At 37.9% G+C, this 13,614-nt stretch overlaps 1 protein-coding gene across 1 annotated transcript; it reads left to right on the top strand.

Annotated features, from left to right (window-relative positions):
* The first annotated feature begins 174 nt into the window (after nucleotides 1-174).
* Nucleotides 175-13,217, top strand: DCUN1D5 (defective in cullin neddylation 1 domain containing 5). The gene is made up of 8 exons (XM_059838624.1): nucleotides 175-523; nucleotides 3,078-3,160; nucleotides 5,669-5,739; nucleotides 6,146-6,237; nucleotides 11,035-11,143; nucleotides 11,239-11,343; nucleotides 12,030-12,132; nucleotides 12,891-13,217. Exons 1-8 carry the CDS (start codon nucleotides 444-446, stop codon nucleotides 12,944-12,946), a joined length of 699 nt encoding a protein of 232 aa, XP_059694607.1. The 5' UTR covers nucleotides 175-443; the 3' UTR covers nucleotides 12,947-13,217.
* The last annotated feature ends 397 nt before the right edge of the window (nucleotides 13,218-13,614 follow it).

The raw sequence follows: 13,614 nt of genomic DNA, 5'->3' as shown, positions 1-13,614 counted from the left end.
AAACGCCGAGCCGTAACCGCCACCACACGGCCCCAGCTCCGGCACGCGCACGGCCCCGCTCCGGCTGGGAAACGCGCGCGGCAGCCCCGCCCTCCTGGGGGCGGGTCCCGGCGCGGCCCCGCCCCGGCGGCGCTACCACTTCCTGCCCGGCGCCGTCTGTGTCCGGGTCGTTCTCGCCGTTCTCTCCGCAGCCGATACCGCCCGCGCTCGCTCCCGCCCCCGGCACGACACCCGCTTCTGGGAACGGAGCGGCGGCGGCATCTGCCCGCGGCGAGTGGCGGGCGGCAGCGCCCGGTGGGGCTGGGGAGGACCAGCAGGAACGGGGTCTCCTCTCGTTTCCTCACCGCCGATCTTGGGAGGCGGCGGCGGCCAGGGGAAGCGAGCCCGGGGGGGCCTCGGCTGCGGGCCCCGGCAGCGGGGCGGCCCCGCCCCGAGGCAGGACGATGCCGGTGAAGAAGAAGAGGAAGTCCTCGGGGGCGGCGGCGGCGGACGACACCGGCCTCAAGAAATGTAAACTCGGCAGGTACCGTCTCGCGGGGCGGCGGCCGGTGCCGGCGGTCACGTCCCGGGCCGCTCCTCCGCGGGCCCCGGGCTGCGGCGGCCGTGGGGCTTCCCGGGGCTGCGGGCGGGCCGTGTGCGGCCCGGCGGGCCCCGGCAGGGCCGCGGTCGTGCCGGGGGGCACGTCCGGTGCAGGTGCGGCGCTCGCCGTGCCGGCCGCGCCGGCGGCGTGGTCACGCCTCGGCGAGAAACGCCACGGAACGGCTCCCATTCCCGGCTGGCTTTGCCTTTGGCTGTACCTCAAGGGCCAGTTCTGGCATTTGACCCCATATTCGTTCTATCTCGCTGGGGTAGGCGGCTCTCCGCACTTTAAGATTGCCAGTGCTCAGAGTGTCTGTGCTAAATCGTCGTTTCCTTTTTTTTTTTTTTTTCCTTTTTTTTCCCCCTTTTTTTTCTTTTTTATTTTTTTTTCGCAGTGAATTGGAAGGATAGGTCAGCACACTGAAAAACAAGAGCAGGAAAGGTTTCTTTCATAAATACAGGAGTCGGAAGCATCTTGGTCATTAGCTACTATAAAAAGACCACTTTATGCCGTGATACGCAAAAGTTGCTGTTAGAATGATAAACCATTAGTGCGGTGCAGCAGGAGCTTACAGAGTGGCTTCCCCGAAGTAACTGCCTGCTTCATCTATTAGACCTTGTTAAGTATGCCAGTAAGGCAGTAGTTACGACTAACGTCCTGAGGACGTGAGGATACAAAGGACTTGCGAAATGTGCACAACGGGAATGGCTATTGCAAAAAATTGTGGTGGATGGCCTTTCTCGATGGCTGGCCAAACTTGAGCTCTTCTTTTGTTATTACTATTCATTTTGGGTAACAATTCCAGAGGTCATTTTGTAGTCACTGATGACCTTTTAGTTTCAGTGTGTTATTCCTTGCCTATAAATGTCTTTCTTGTGCTAGCATTATCCTCTGTACCACTCTACTCCCTCAAGGTTCTGCCTCAAAGTATATATAGAGAGAACACTTCTATATTCTCATTCTTTATTTTGTATACTTTAAAAACATAAGTTATTCTGGTTTGTAGTACCAACTTTCAGTTTCTTGCTTGTTTTAGCACTTGTTTGCATGTGTTCACTTCCAGTTTGTTTTTCTAGAACACTGTTAACCGAAATTTTATGATCTTAATTTCTTTTACTTAGGAAAAAAAAATTAGAAAAACCCACAGGGAGCTAGCTGTTGGGCAAAAACTATGATGTAAGGGAGAGTTCATGCTAGGTGTTCAGAAAATGTTAAATACACAACCATTTTTGGCATTATCTTCTTACACAACAAATTATTGGTAATATTCTTTAGTAAAATCAGTGATTATAGATAGATCTATGTTAATCTGGATAAAGCCAATAAGCAATAGCACACCATATGACTCTGCCTCTTTCTGGTGACTTGTCTTCCTAATGCCAGTTGGATGGATGAATGTTTGTAGGACTCCTTTAATTCTAGCTTCTAACACAGAAGGCTTCTTCTTAGGAGTGTTGTGTTCTTTTCCAGTGAAGCTAAAAAGGATACATGGGAGTTAAAGTTGTTCGCCCCTCTCAGAATTGAACTATTCTTCTCCTGCTTGACATTTTAATTTTAAAATTGCAATGTGGGAGCTGCATAATTTTAAACCCTCTCATATAATTAGTTCTCACCTCATTGTTAGAAATAACCTTAGCTTGTTTTAAAAGTCTATAATTTGTGTTTGAAAGGAGGATGCATTGAAAAGGTGCTGCAACTCTTTACTGACTGAGGATGCCTTTGTGTAGTCGGTGTTTTTACTGGAAGAAATTGTGTGCATTCTTTTAATGAATGATGAATTAGAGAATTCACTTCCTAGGCAAACTGGGTTGTGTGTTACATAATGAAGACAATGATGGGGGGAAGCTCTGTGTGCTGAGCAGCTTCAGTCTTGCCACAGATTGCACACTGTTATTCTGGTATACATCCCAAATATCTATAGAATTTGTAGATGCTTAATTACATGTATAATGTAAACCAATTGACCGAGTATTTTTCCCAAATTTGCATGGTTAACTATAAATAGCCTGACTTTTAAATATGTCAAACTCTTCAGCTTCTGTTGACCTTAATGGGATCTGTGCATGTTCAGCACTCTTGAAAATCAAGCTGCTTATTGGAGACCTAGCATTAAATGCCTGTATGTATAAATAAAAATAGATAATAAGGCATTTGAATTACTGAGGAGTGATATTTTGGCCATCTGTGTGGGGGGTTTTTTTTGTTGTTGTTTAATATCTACAAGATAACAGTACTTCTGCATTTCAGGAAAAGTAATAGTTGCAGTAAATTGAGCTATGAAATGGTTGTAATCTAAAGGTAATTTTATGTTCCAGCCGGAGTTGGGGATGACACAGTTGCCTTTTATGAAATTCAGCATAACTCTAGATGTATACTGACCTCATTAAATAATTTAAATAGATTCATAATAAATGTTGTATAATTTAATTTTTCCTGGTTTTCACATGTGTCATTAAAATAACACTGTACATCCCTGTGTTTCTATTTGCTACTGCAGAACACAAGCATCTGGTAAAGTAATAAGTGGAGAGGAACATTTTTCAAGCAAAAAGTGCCTGGCTTGGTTTTATGAATATGCAGGTAATATGCAATGCATTCATGTTTGAAACTATATGGTTTTGCTTTAAATAGAGCAATACATAAAATAGTACTTGCATTTTGCTTTTTGTATGCTGATGTAGATATAAAAATATGTCTGTATTTGCTTCCTTATAATGTGCACTTGAATTAGGATAGCTTTTATTATTACCTTCTTGGTATTTGTTCTTTTTGACTTATTTTTGTTTATTCTATGCTTTATGACTGTAAAATGAAATAACAGGTATTGAGCCAGGATATACTGAGTGATTCACTTCTTGCTTTGAAATTGTCAAGTAGAAGTCAGGACATTGAGAGATAATTCAGATTGGTGCTTATGTGTCTAACTACATCTTCTTTGTGATCATATGGGAAGACTAATTATATAGGTCATGATTTAAGCTCCTTGGATTTCTGTTTTACAAAACAAAATAATAGAGGTTTATATTGGTTTTCCATCTGAGAATTTGTATTGACATTTTTTATATTTTAAATATCAATGTTTCATTCCAGAAGTATTTGAAGTAGCCTCTTTCAAGTAACTTACAATTGCCATTGAATAGCTGCTTTAAGTGAATATGCAGTGTATTTTGCAGAATTTATTTCACTATTGCTGCTATTTATTTACCAATTACATGGTTTCTGAACTCAGGATTTCTGAATTGTTATTAATTTCTTGTCTAGTCTCTGCTTAAGGTCCATCATAACTGGTTGGTGATTAGAACTCATTAATTGCTAGATCTTAGTATGGAGAGAGCTTCTGATTTATCTGCCAGCAATTGGTTTGAGTATATTTATCAGGACTGATATTTTCCTTGCAGTCTTTTCACACCAATGAACTACTCTTGTTTATAGTAATCTGCTCTATACTTTAGGTCTGAGGTATACTCTTCTGGAGTAGAGTCTTTTCTAGGGAAATAATAATTCAAAGTTAATTTTCTTGTGATAAATTTGTTTGCACATTGTTCAGAATTAATGTCTGTAAATTTTGGCTTTGTTATTGAGTCAAGAATTTAATGTAGGAGATTATACTTTTAGTTAACCAGCAATCAAAAAATGCCACATTTCTAGCACAAGCTAGAATTCCAGTTAAATTATATACAATAGAAGATAAAATAGTTCCATTAAAAGATAAAACTAGACAGAGACATATAAGTGTATGAGTTTTATGTATGATTTCTGGACCAGAAACACTCATTCAAGCTTTTAGTTGTCATTACCAGTGAACCCTTGTATGTTCATAACCCTTCTCTTCATAACTTGCCTTTTTTTTAAGAATTTTCTGTCTAACACTGTTTTGCGCTGTTTATGTAGGCAAAATGTCCTTTGCAATATTTTTCAGGAGGTAGGGATTCATGATGTTAAGTGTCAGTTGGATTTTATTCTTCTGCAAAAGTAACCATTCTCAACAGGTTTTATTGACAGTGTTCTTGTCTCACAGTGAGTTGTTATTCAAAGCACTTTATCCAAACTCTTAAAGAGGCTTCTGCTTACACTGGCAGCAGATAAAGTAGAGACAGATTAATCAAGGACTCTGCCTATTATAAGTAGCAAAATTGGTCCAAAAGTTGTGAAGTGGTATGTTGTTTTGGATCCTAAAACCTTTGCCTTTTATATTAGTTCATACTCACTAAATGTTAATGTAATGATCCAGGACACATTAAAATACTGTGTTGGCAGGCCTTTTAATAATATTTGACTGCCCAGTAGGAGTCATTTTTGGAGGCTTAGTCAAAATAACTGAAGCCAGAGAGATTAGAGGAACAAATGCCCTAGAGTGTGTGTCCGTATGCATTCTAAGGCACAAACTTGCTGCATTTTAGAGACTTTCCTGTTAAAACAGAGAAATGACAGCATGACACTAACTGTTGTGGTCCTAATCAATTTGTTTTCATTGCGGCCCTGAACCTTTTTTTTTGCTTTGTGTATGGCTAACATGCTCAGCATTTCTTCAATTTATTGTTCTCACTTTGCTTATTTTACTCAGCATTGTAAAACTCATCTTACATTATTTACAGATTCACCCTCTGTGTTAATGTAAACCCATAATGTTAGCACCATTGAAAGAATAATATATGTAATAGTAGCTCAGACAGAAATAGATTTTTTTATTGTTGATAAAATAATTTTTGAAGAACATTATTCATAAAGTAACTTCAGCAGAGAGTAGCAGTACCCAAATTGTCTTAAAACAATTGACTGCCACAGTTATTGGAGTTGAGTTGTATCAAAAGAAAGCTCAGTGGAGTCTTTTGAGAACTCAGATACAAAACTGAAATGGCTCATCTGCTATCCTAGGGAGGCAGTGCACAGCACAAACAATTTGGTCTGGCACATAAGTGTCTACACAATTGCACTTGATAGAATAGGTCTTGCTTAGAAGCTACTTAATAGTGTAATTCAATGTTTTTAGAAGTACTTTGGGTGCGATATAGTCTAATTATTGTTCATGACTCTTTTGAGCAGTGAAAGTTACTTGGATTTCACTCTGGTGTGATTTTTGCTTTGAAGGTCCTGATGAAGTTGTAGGCCCTGAAGGAATGGAAAAATTCTGTGAAGACATCGGTGTTGAACCTGAAAATGTAAGTTTCTTTCATAGTGCTAATAACACCTAAGGGGATATTTGATAAGGTTAAATTCTGTGTATAACTCTTAACTCCATAAAGCAGAGAGCTTTTCATCTTCCTGCTTGTAGGAGCTGCTCTAAGATATTTCAGCTGAATACACCAATACATTACTAGGCTGGTGTGTGAGGTTTTTTTGGGTGGGTTTATTATAGTAATACTTAATTTTCAAAAATTGAAATTGAGGGAAAAATTGCATGTAGCTGAATTTTTTTCAATGGTAACAAATATGAAGACCAAGCATGTACCACAATTGCTAGAATGTTTGAATGTTTTAGAGTTTTGTTCCTGGACATTAGTAAATCAGCCTTTTCTTATGTATTGACTCCTTTTCCTCCAATTGTTTATATTTTGTTTTCCCTAGATCATTATGTTAGTTTTAGCCTGGAAACTAGAGGCTGAAAGCATGGGATTTTTTACCAAGGAAGAATGGTTAAAAGGAATGACCTCATTACAGTAAGAGTGTTTTTACATATCTAATAGAATGTTCTAATTTTATAATTGTACCTATAACTTAACTGTTCTTGTTCTGTCTCGTGTATGTTGGAAATAAGACACAAAAAAAGCTGGCTTTTAGTTCTAGTTTTGGTCCACAACTGCAAAATTAATCTGATGAGTTCACTCAAAGGATTAAGTTATTGTCTAAACCTAGTTAAGTCAGGTTTTGGTGGCTTTTTTTCTTGCAACAATATGTTAAAATACCATTCTAGTTAAATTAGTAGATCTGGAGATGCACATAACCATATCTCAGCTCTGATATTATGGAAAGATTTTAGTGATTTCTGAGCTTTATAGATGAGGACTGCATGAATAGTAATTTTGGCTATTGATGTTATTTATTAGATGCACATCAGAAGCCGTGTTATTGCTTTGATTAAATAACACCTTTTCAATTTTTAACTTAAACTTCTTGCTCTTCCTGTTTGCATTTGAGTTTTTGATTAGTTAATGCTCTGCCTAAAGAGATTGTTTCTTACATTAAAGTAATCATCTTTTTGTGAGGCTTAAGACAGTTGTTACTTTTTGTTCATTCTTTGTGTAGCTACTTATGGTACCCTAATGTTTTAAGATTGTCTTGTTATAACACTGTATTTAATACTACAAGTAGGGAACTACTATTGCTGCTAGAGCACAGTGCCCTGTCAGTTGTGGATTGGTTTGGGGAATTGTATCAGGCATATACCCTCTGGTTACTCAAAACTATGGAGTAAGTGACTCTGGACTCTCAACTCTTACTTGAATTGGGATCAGGCTTCTGACAGATGCCTTGATTATTTTGTGACTATCACCAGAAATTAAATTAGGAGCGGGAATTATTATATTGCCTGAAATTCAAGATGACAGATTAGATTCTGGGTGCATGATTTTTCAGATGCAGTGAATGGGTATTGGTCACTTATCTGAAGTATTTAATTTTTATGCCCAAATAGAAGCTTTCAAGAGTTAGCCAATCTCACAGAATGCAAGCACATAGATGTATGAAATCAGGCACCTGTTCAGAGCCGATGTTTTAGACTTTGTTTCTAATAATTTGCTGACTGGAAATCTTCTGGTTCTTTTCAGAACAGAGCTGGTCATGCTATAGTCTAAATGTGTTTAATACTGAAAATAGGGTGCTGCTGTGCATTTTCATAGAAACAGACTTCTGCTGAGAGCACTTACCTAAGCCTAAAGCAGTTGATGTGTATGTTTTGCTTCCCCTGTTGCTCTCTAAAAAGCTGGCTAAGCAGCTTGGTGAAGCAGAGACGCTCACATAGCACAACTCAAGATCCACTGGTTAAAAAACACCTGCAGGTTTTGGCTGGGAGTGAGCAGGCAGCTCTGTGGTGTTTAGCTACCATCTGGGGTTAAACCATGATGAAAGAAAATACAAACCTGTAGACTTGTGCTGTTGTTGCTTACTAGCAAGGGAGGATCATATAATGGGATTCCTTCTGGAATGGGGTTATCTATTTTCTCTTGAAAGGTTTGACAGATGTTTGAAGGAAAAGGGTTTTACACTTAAAACAGTAAAATATTATTGCATGTTTACATAGCTTATTTCTTTTCTTTGTAATTTTTGCATGAAGAAATGAGATTGAAATGCATTCAAACCCTAGTGTGTATTCTACATAGACTTCTGTATAGCATTTTTATTTCAAAATATGCGAAATGTTACACAAGGTAATTGCATGAACAGTGCTGGGTGGGATTCAGCTCAAGAGTAAGATACCTAAATGCTTGGTTTATATGCAAGAGCTGGATTTCTTGAACTCTTATTGCAATCTTTGGAGATCAGTCAGTGTAGTGGAGCCTAAGGAAGTATCCAGTTTGCCCTAAGACCTAATGACTGGTCACCTGAATTGCTCTTAGAGGTTGCTTGCCTAGTCCTGTATGAATGGCAACACCTGAGGCTTAGGACATCTCTAATCTACAGTTAGATGGCAGCAGTTGGGTGCCTGAATCTTGAAGTGACATTCTCTCTGCATGTTGTTTCATAATACACTGGTGAAGTTTGCTGTTTAGAGATGAGAAAAATAAATGTGTGGTGAGGTAGATACTGTCAAAATGAAGGTGAATTCAGCCCTAAATATCATCTTATGAGACCTAAGCAACTTAGGCTGGAAGGTTTCCAGTATGTTGTGTGGGTGGGGTGAATTCTTCCCCGTATGTGTGTGCATATACATATATATGTATGTATATATGCAGGCTCTCTTCATAGCAGAGAGAATCAAGTACCTCTGCTAGGCCAATTATTTCATCCTTCTTAGGATGAAATGTATATACTAACATTAAATGCTTTTGGTTTAATGTTTGTATACATCTTACTGATTTTTCTTTTTAGTAAAAGACAAGTATATGTGAATAGCTGTGAAATATAAAACATTGGAATAACTGAGTAGGAGTTAATGAATCATCACTTTGTCCATGTTAGCTGTGCCTCAGATGATCTCTCTGTATCTAACAGAAATTAAAATACATTCTCTTTGTAGTGCTAATTTGAGTTTTGTTAAAAATTTGACATAGGGATGAGAAGAGACTGTAGTAAGCTAATGGGTAATTTTGTTGATCTTGAAGTAGTGCTATTCAGTGCTATCTTTCAGATTGAGAAATCGCATCTTTTTCCAGTATCTGTACAGGAGTTTTGTGTTAATTCACTTGTGCTAATTAGAAGGTTGTTCTGGTTATTAGGAAGATTACTCCAAGTATGGGTGACCTCAGTCATCTGTTTTATGGTGCAGCCGCACAGGCACCTGTACCTCTGTAAAAGAGGAATTTGATAACTCCTTGCCTGTTTTTGGGAGGAAAGTCAGTAGCTAGGTACAGAAATGCCCTAAACAGCTTTAACCAAAACTTGTCTGTGTGTTGGGATCAGGTGCTTTTCTGAGCATGATCCGTTTGGCTTTTTGGTTATAAATGCACTGATAATAAATTGCTTAGGAGTCGTGACACTTAATTATTGCGCATTTTCATACCAACTTTTCCAAAAGAATCAATTGTGTATTAAAATACACAAAGCCAATAGTATTGTAGGCAATAGCTGGCATTTACTTTGCACTTCGATTTATGATTACGTGAACAATTTTAACAAAGTAGTTTGCAAGAAATTTAAACATACTGAAATCTGAGTTTACCCATTATATGGTAAATAATCTATCAAATGATACTGAACAGTATGTGATAAACCCACTATAAATATTTTATATGTCACTAATACACTTAAAACTTGAGCATTTAGGTAGATTAAATAGGAAGATTTGTCCTCAAATGTGTGGAACATTCTGGTGCAAATATGTAGCTTTGAATGTTAGAAGAAATATGAATAAAAACCACTATGCCTTTCTAGCATAGCATAATGATGTTTTAAGGGTTAAATAGTAGAATACAGACCAATTAGATCACTGAAGACAAAAGTAATTTTTTTTAGGTAAATTTAACAAATTTCGTTTAACAAGAGTTCTTATCAATTCGTTGTATGGTTTATCACAGAATATACTGTTGTCATCTGAATATGTAGCCTAATTAGCCAATAGTTCTATTTATTTAACACTAGTGTTGGCTAGGACTTAGTGCTGCTTTAGGTAGATGCTGCTAGGGACAAGAAATAATAAAAGGTTGCATCAGTTGGAATTGCTACATTTCTCTTGTCACAGTCTGAGAGAGACAGACTGACAGACAGCTGTGCACACACAGGCTGGCAGATCTGAGGAACAGGAAGTATCAGCTATGGGCAAAGTGCAGCATCAAAGCCCAGCATCTCAGCAGCCCTTGCTGGGGGCCTGTGTGACAAGTCCATGTGGAGCTGTTAGAGGTGCAGATGTATTCTCTGAGACGCAGACTGCTAAAAGGGGGACACATGACCAGAGGAATTATTTATGTACAGCTGCAGTTCTGAAAGTATGCTTCTTCATGAAGGATACAAAGCAAGGCGGATTTTTTTAATTTATTCTTTTTTAGTCATGGCAGCTTTTTTATAAGAATAGAATGTCCTGTTATAACTGTTCTATTGAGTGAGTATTTTCTGGAGGATTAGCAAAGTTAAATTGCATTCTCCTTTGCCATTGTTGGTGAATCTGACCCATTTTCTATTTCCTTGCTGAGTAAAGTACAAGAAGATCTTTCTGCCAAGGGGTTATTTTTACCAAAGCTTTATCCTATTGACTAGTGGACCTGTACGTTCTCATGCAGCCTTTGATTTTTCGGTTGAATAGTTACTGACTATTAATCAGGTGATTAAGGTTTTATCAGAGCTTGCATTTGTCAGTCATAAAACATGAGCAGACTAGTATGTTTTGCAGAGTGCCTGCCCAATCCTGCCATTTGTAAACACACACTTGAAAACTACATATTTAGGGTTTACATTTTCCCATTATTTACAGCTGGATTTTTACCCCTTAATGCACACCGAATGATGTTATCTTCAAACATTCATAGTGATTGGAAGATAAGATACTGCTGGGTATGAATATAGATTAAAGAATTTGGAATTAAAAGACTATTATTTGAGATGTGAAGCACGCACTTAGTTTTTTAACTATATCAGCAACATAATACTTTCTTACAGAAGCCAGCATTCATCATTTCAGTAAGCTGCAAATATTGAGCATATTCAAGATTCTTCAAGTCAGTTTCACAGTATTGCTCCTGTATATCTAATGATTGTGCTTTGATGATTTCAGTTTTTTATGTTTGCTGGAATTTTTTTTTGTTGCCTGATGTTGTGTTTTGAGCTCCTAATGTTTTGGTTTTGGTTTTTTGTTGTTTTTTTTTAAGGTGTGACTGTACAGAAAAATTACAGAGTAAATTTGACTTCTTACGGTCACAGTTGAATGACATTTCATCCTTTAAGAATATCTACAGATACGCCTTTGATTTTGCAAGGGTAAGACTGCTGAAATGTTAGGAAAGTTCTTAATTTTATTTATTCCAACAAGCTTGTCCTTGATTGGTTTCTGTGCTTTCTTTATTCAACCTTAGGAAAAAGACCAGCGAAGTCTTGATATTGATACTGCAAAGTCCATGTTAGCTCTTCTGCTTGGAAGAACTTGGCCACTGTTTTCAGTATTTTATCAATACCTGGAGGTACAGGTTTTCTTGATTTTGTTGGACTGTTCTGTGAGAATATTGTGGGTTTTTTACTCAAGAATGTATCCATATTGCTCCCTTTACCTTGCTCAATGTGCTTATGAAACAGTGATGTTCTTGTATGCATCACAGATCCTTATCTTCCTCCCTGTGCCCCAGCCCCTTTATTTATCAAAGGCAGCTAAAATTCCATCTTGGCTTTACTGTAAATATAAATCTGGAAGTAAAGTAGTAGAGCCCCACTAGTCTCTTCAGTTGCATCTGCACTGCATTTCAGTTTTGTTTTGCATGTCCTTATGATCATAATGTATTGTACCCTGGAGAAAAGATTTTTTTTTTTTTTTTTTTTTAATAGTTCATTCTGGAAATACATCTGAGCTAGATATGCCCCATTTTCAGGCAAGGCAAAAATATACTAGTTTTTGAAGCTTAGAGTGGTGACTTAGTGATTTCCAGGTTTTGGGGAATTTGATTCTGTTCTATCTTCAAGAAATCATTTCATGTCATTTCATAACTACGAAATATGTTCTGTGTAGTATTTTTAAAAATGGAAAATCAAGTAAGTAATACCCATTGTTACCCATTAAATAGTTTGTTAGGAACTCATTGACGATAAAAAGTTAAATGCAATGAAGTACCAAATGCCACTTGACATTTTAATATTTTGAAATTACTTTTCCTAGCAATCGAAGTATAGAGTTATGAACAAGGATCAGTGGTACAATGTACTAGAGTTCAGCAGAACTGTCCATGCAGATCTTAGCAACTATGATGAAGATGGTGCATGTAAGTATTCTTAATGTTTTGCTTATTCAAATATTAGCAGAGAATTTTAAAATTGCATACAACAAATTTCTATAACAGAAACAATACTGTAAGGTATAATTTTTTTCCAGCAATGAATACAAAAACAGCCCTGATAACCATCCATCTTCAAGCTGCAGATATTAATTTTTCCTACTTTTTCTCAGGGGTATAGTATGTAAATAGTATGATGATTTACTTGAGCCAACTTGTATTCAGTGAGAATCTAGTGAAGGTGCTTGCTGCATGCAACTCTAGACTTGCAAGTAGAATTATAAATAGCAAACTCTCATTTTGTACTAATACATAATAAACTGTAGCTTAACAATTTTTGCCTACCTGCTGGTACTTGGGGCTGAACTTTCCACCTGGCTGTAGTCAGTCATGCCATGACTGAATTGACAAAGTCCCATTTTGGTCCATGTTCTAATTATTCACAATTTTGAAAACTTTGGGAAGGAGGAGTTAGTTGTGCTGATTTACAAGATTTGTAAGATTATTTTTATGCCTTCCATTCAGTTCACTCCACCTGTCAGATATCGGGAACAATTTTTTCCATAAAGTAGGTTCTTTTGCACTTTTTATTATCCTTGGATTGGAATGATTGTGCTAAACTATGAGCATTTTACCATGGGATTGCCATGGATGTTTCCTAGAACAGTAGTTTTAACCCTCATACTTAAAACGAAGGTGTTTGAAACACATTGCCAGTTATAACTCCAAGTTTTGTCTGTTTGCAGGGCCCGTACTTCTGGATGAATTTGTTGAATGGCAGAAAGTTCGTCAAGCGTCATAGCAAGAATTCAAAAGAAAATGCAAAAGTTTTTTTTTGGTGCCCGCCTGTACACAAAGTAATGAGAAAAACAAAGGATTGCATTTTCATTCATAAGAAAGACTTTACAGTAATTTTTTTTTCCTTTTTTAAGGAGACTTTCTTGTTACATGTGATATGGGCATTGAACCACACCTCTTCTGAGACTGAAAGTTGGAGTTCTTGTTTTGAGTCTTATGTTTATAGCGTTTATTTCAGAACAATAAAGATTCAGATTTGTGACAAAGGCCTAAAAGTGAAGGATGTCCCTTGAATGTGAGTGTGGTGTCTATTTTTAAAACCAAATCTATAAGATATCTTTCTCAGAAGTGCCCTTTGCTATGAATTTTTCGAGACCTTAAAATGCTTAATCGGCGCTGTTGCTTGCTGTTGGTGTGATTGTCTGTGTGGCAGATGTTAGAAAGAATGACTGATTTTGGAAGCCCTGGGTGGGAGTGTGCTAATTTGTGTAGTAAGTATTGGTCATGGGTTGTGCTACAGTTTTCAGCTCCTCGTGGAGATAAAGGCCTTAAACTCCTACTGTTGTTTTTTATTTCTTTGTTTATTCCCCACCCAGTGGCATGGCATTTAATGGCTGACCCTTTTCAGAGCAGAAAGTTGTAGAAGAAATGGCTCTGTGTGCAGAATGGCTG

The sequence above is a fragment of the Haemorhous mexicanus genome, chromosome 2 (genome assembly GCF_027477595.1).
Source record: "Haemorhous mexicanus isolate bHaeMex1 chromosome 2, bHaeMex1.pri, whole genome shotgun sequence".
Lineage (NCBI taxonomy): Eukaryota > Metazoa > Chordata > Aves > Passeriformes > Fringillidae > Haemorhous > Haemorhous mexicanus.
The sequence above is the reverse complement of the archived record's forward strand: the minus strand, read 5'-3'. Positions and strand labels throughout refer to the sequence as shown.